The sequence below is a fragment of the Octopus bimaculoides genome, chromosome 5, assembly GCF_001194135.2.
Source record: "Octopus bimaculoides isolate UCB-OBI-ISO-001 chromosome 5, ASM119413v2, whole genome shotgun sequence".
Classification (NCBI taxonomy): domain Eukaryota; kingdom Metazoa; phylum Mollusca; class Cephalopoda; order Octopoda; family Octopodidae; genus Octopus; species Octopus bimaculoides.
Genome location: NC_068985.1, coordinates 29,251,636 through 29,254,683, shown reverse-complemented (window position 1 = coordinate 29,254,683; position 3,048 = coordinate 29,251,636). Strand labels below are relative to the sequence as shown.

Below are 3,048 nucleotides of genomic sequence, written 5' to 3'. Positions count from 1 at the left end.
CACCATAAAAACCGGGAAACAGGACCCATGAGCCTGGCTAGGCTTTGAAATGGCACATAAATAAAAAAAAAAAACACCAGCTTAATAATGACATGGTTATTTTACTAAATTCTTCATTATTTTTATAACTAATTGAAACAAAGGCAGAGTATTTCAACAGGAATTTCATAACAAAAAGGTTAAAAACTGATAAACAGATAACATTAATGTATCTGTTTATGAACAGAAATTTGTTACATCCTTCAACAAGACTCTCAACTTCTCCCAGTTACATTTTATATATTTGAAATAATTAACAAATGTAAAAAGCATTAAGAAAAAGGTTTCAATAAAAGGAAATACATATGGTACCTAACAAAAATTTTGATAAATCAATAGCTTGATAAGTCTATCTATATAGCACTGCCACAAAAGAATGAATAGTTAAAACATGAGTTCAGGTTTTAATTATTCATTGTAATTCTTAGAACTTGTGGTTATTCAACTATTGCAGTGGTAGTAACAAAAATGTATTATCTTGTTATCAAAAACAGCCTCTATATTGTTTCATTGTAGTAGGGCAGCGAGATGGCAGAATTGTTAGCACGCTGAGCAAAATGCTTTGTGGTATTTCGGCCGTCTTTATGTTCTGAGTTCAAATTCCAAGATTGACTGTCTTTCATACTTTGAGGGTCAATAAAATAAGTACCAGTTGAACAGTGGGGTCAATATAATTGACTAGCCACCCCCACCCTCACAAAGTTTCAAGGTTTGTGTCTTTAGCAGAAAAGAACTATAGAGACTGTCCAAAAACAGATGTGTGTGTGTGTGTGGAGAGGCAGCTATATTTAACTTATAAATTTTATTAGGCACAGGAATGGCTGTGTGGTAAGTAGCTTGCTTACCAACCACATGGTTCCGGGTTCATTCTCACTGCATGGCACCTTGGGCAAGTGTCTTCTACTATAGCCTCGGGCCGACCAAAGCCTTGTGAGTGGATTTGGTAGACGGAAACTGAAAGAAGCCTGTTGTATATATGTATGTTTGTGTATATGTTTGTGTGTCTGTGTTTGTCCCCCCAACATCACTAGACAACCAATGCTGGTGTGTTTATGTCCTCGTAACTTAGCAGGTTCGGCAAAAGAGACTGATAGAATAAGTACTAGGCTTCCAAAGAATAAGTCCTGGGGTCGATTTGCTTGGCTAAAGGTGGTGCTCCAGCATGGCCACAGTCAAATGACTGAAACAAGTAAAAGAGTAAAAAAGAGATTAGTGTTTATCTTAATCATTCCATTACCATATTTATAATGAAATACCTATGCAGTGTATTTCAATTAATATTGAAACCTACATCACAAATCAAACATACTAAAATTCAAGGAGTTTTCAGATGAGGAGAAGAAAAAAGAAAAGAAGAGATAGGATACCTGAGGAAGTTGATATCAGTAAACCAGTCTTGGACTACGAGAAGTACATTGCATACGGTCATCATAAACGCAGCTAACTGCAGTGACTGCAAGGTTAAAATGACAAACCATTTGTTAGTGTTAGAATTATCATATCATACACAAGTTTTACTACAGCTCTGAGTTGAAAAGAGTGGTTTTGGAATGGCTTGGATTAAGACAATAGCACCTAAATACATTTTGTTTATAGGTTCTAACTATATAAATAAAGCAAGTTATACAAAGTTATGCAAATTTTCTGTTTCTTTAAAAAAAATTACACACTGCTATAGCTACACAAATAATGTACAAATTTACGTTGTAACTCAATAATCATCATCATGGTCGTTTAACGTCTGCTTTCCATGCTGGCATGGGTTGGATGGTTTGACTGAGGGCTGGCGAACCAGAAGGCTGTACCAGGCTCCAATCTAATCCAGCAAAGTTTCTACAGCTGGATGCCCTTCCTAGCACCAACCACTCTGAGAGTGTAGCGAGTGCTTTTATGTGCCACCGGCATGAGAGCCAGTCGGGTGGTACTGGCATCGGCCACGCTCAAATGGTGCTTTTTACGTGCCACCTGCACAGAAGCCAGTGTGGTGAAAAAAATACGTTTATGAATTTGTTTTGCAAGATTCCCGATATGAAATCGTGTGCTGAAACAAGTATTGCTATATTCCAAGATGGTAATTTTTTTTCTTTTTCCTAGCCAAATAAACACACGCACTATATATTTGTTCTTCACTTGTTTATCATTGTTCTTATTTTATCTTATGTCTATTGTCAAGAAATCTTTCATTACACACCTGTGACTGCTTCAGTGATTCTTCCATCCTATGTGTCTCCACTTGTTCTGTTTAGTCCAGTCAATGTCAGGAGACACATGGGATGGAAGAATTGCTGAAGAGATCACAGGTGTTGGACAAAAGATTTCCAGACAATGGACATGAGACAAAATAACAATAGTAAACGAGCGAAGAATGAATATATAGTGCATGCGTTTATTTGACAAGAAAAAATGACCATCCTACAATATAACAATACTTAAAAAAATAAAATTTCATGAACCCATGGTTTTTCTATAAGCCCAAACAATTGTATTTTTTTAATGCCTAATATGTTATCACACATGAGAAACTGGAGTCGGTGGTTTCACAAAACAAGCTCTGTTAGATGAAAAATTTGGCAGCTTTTTTGAAAACATCCCAAGAAGACATACACATAGATTCAGACAATGGTATTTATGTTAGCTAACCAGGAAATCTCATTGATTATGGTAATAAACTAAGAGGAAAACTATTGGCTGTTGTGGTCTAAAAGAAAGAATGGAAGTTAGCCAACAATATATAATGTCATGATGGGATGGAAGGAGGTTGGCTAAGGGTAGTGGTTTAATGTCAGGGCTGAAAGCAAGACAGTTACAATGGCTTGATGAAAAAGAGGGACAGGATCCTAACTGGTCATGGTGGTTAAATGCATTCTTATGTATGAGAGAAGCAAAAAAAAACAAAACAAAAAACCTAACTAGCCATAATGGTTTGATGTGAAAGACCAAAACAAATGAATGAAAATCTCTCTCTCTCTCATATATATATATATATATATATATATATATATATCTCTC

At 35.8% G+C, this 3,048-nt stretch overlaps 1 protein-coding gene across 1 annotated transcript in view; it reads right to left on the bottom strand.

Moving 5' to 3' along the window:
- The window catches only part of LOC106868346 (nonsense-mediated mRNA decay factor SMG9), a 24,691-nt gene that overhangs the window by 8,954 nt on the left and 12,689 nt on the right, over window positions 1-3,048 (bottom strand). The window contains exon 7 of the mRNA XM_052968033.1: window positions 1,407-1,492. Coding sequence (XP_052823993.1) covers window positions 1,407-1,492 — 86 coding nt within the window. The remainder of the gene's footprint in view (window positions 1-1,406; window positions 1,493-3,048) is intronic.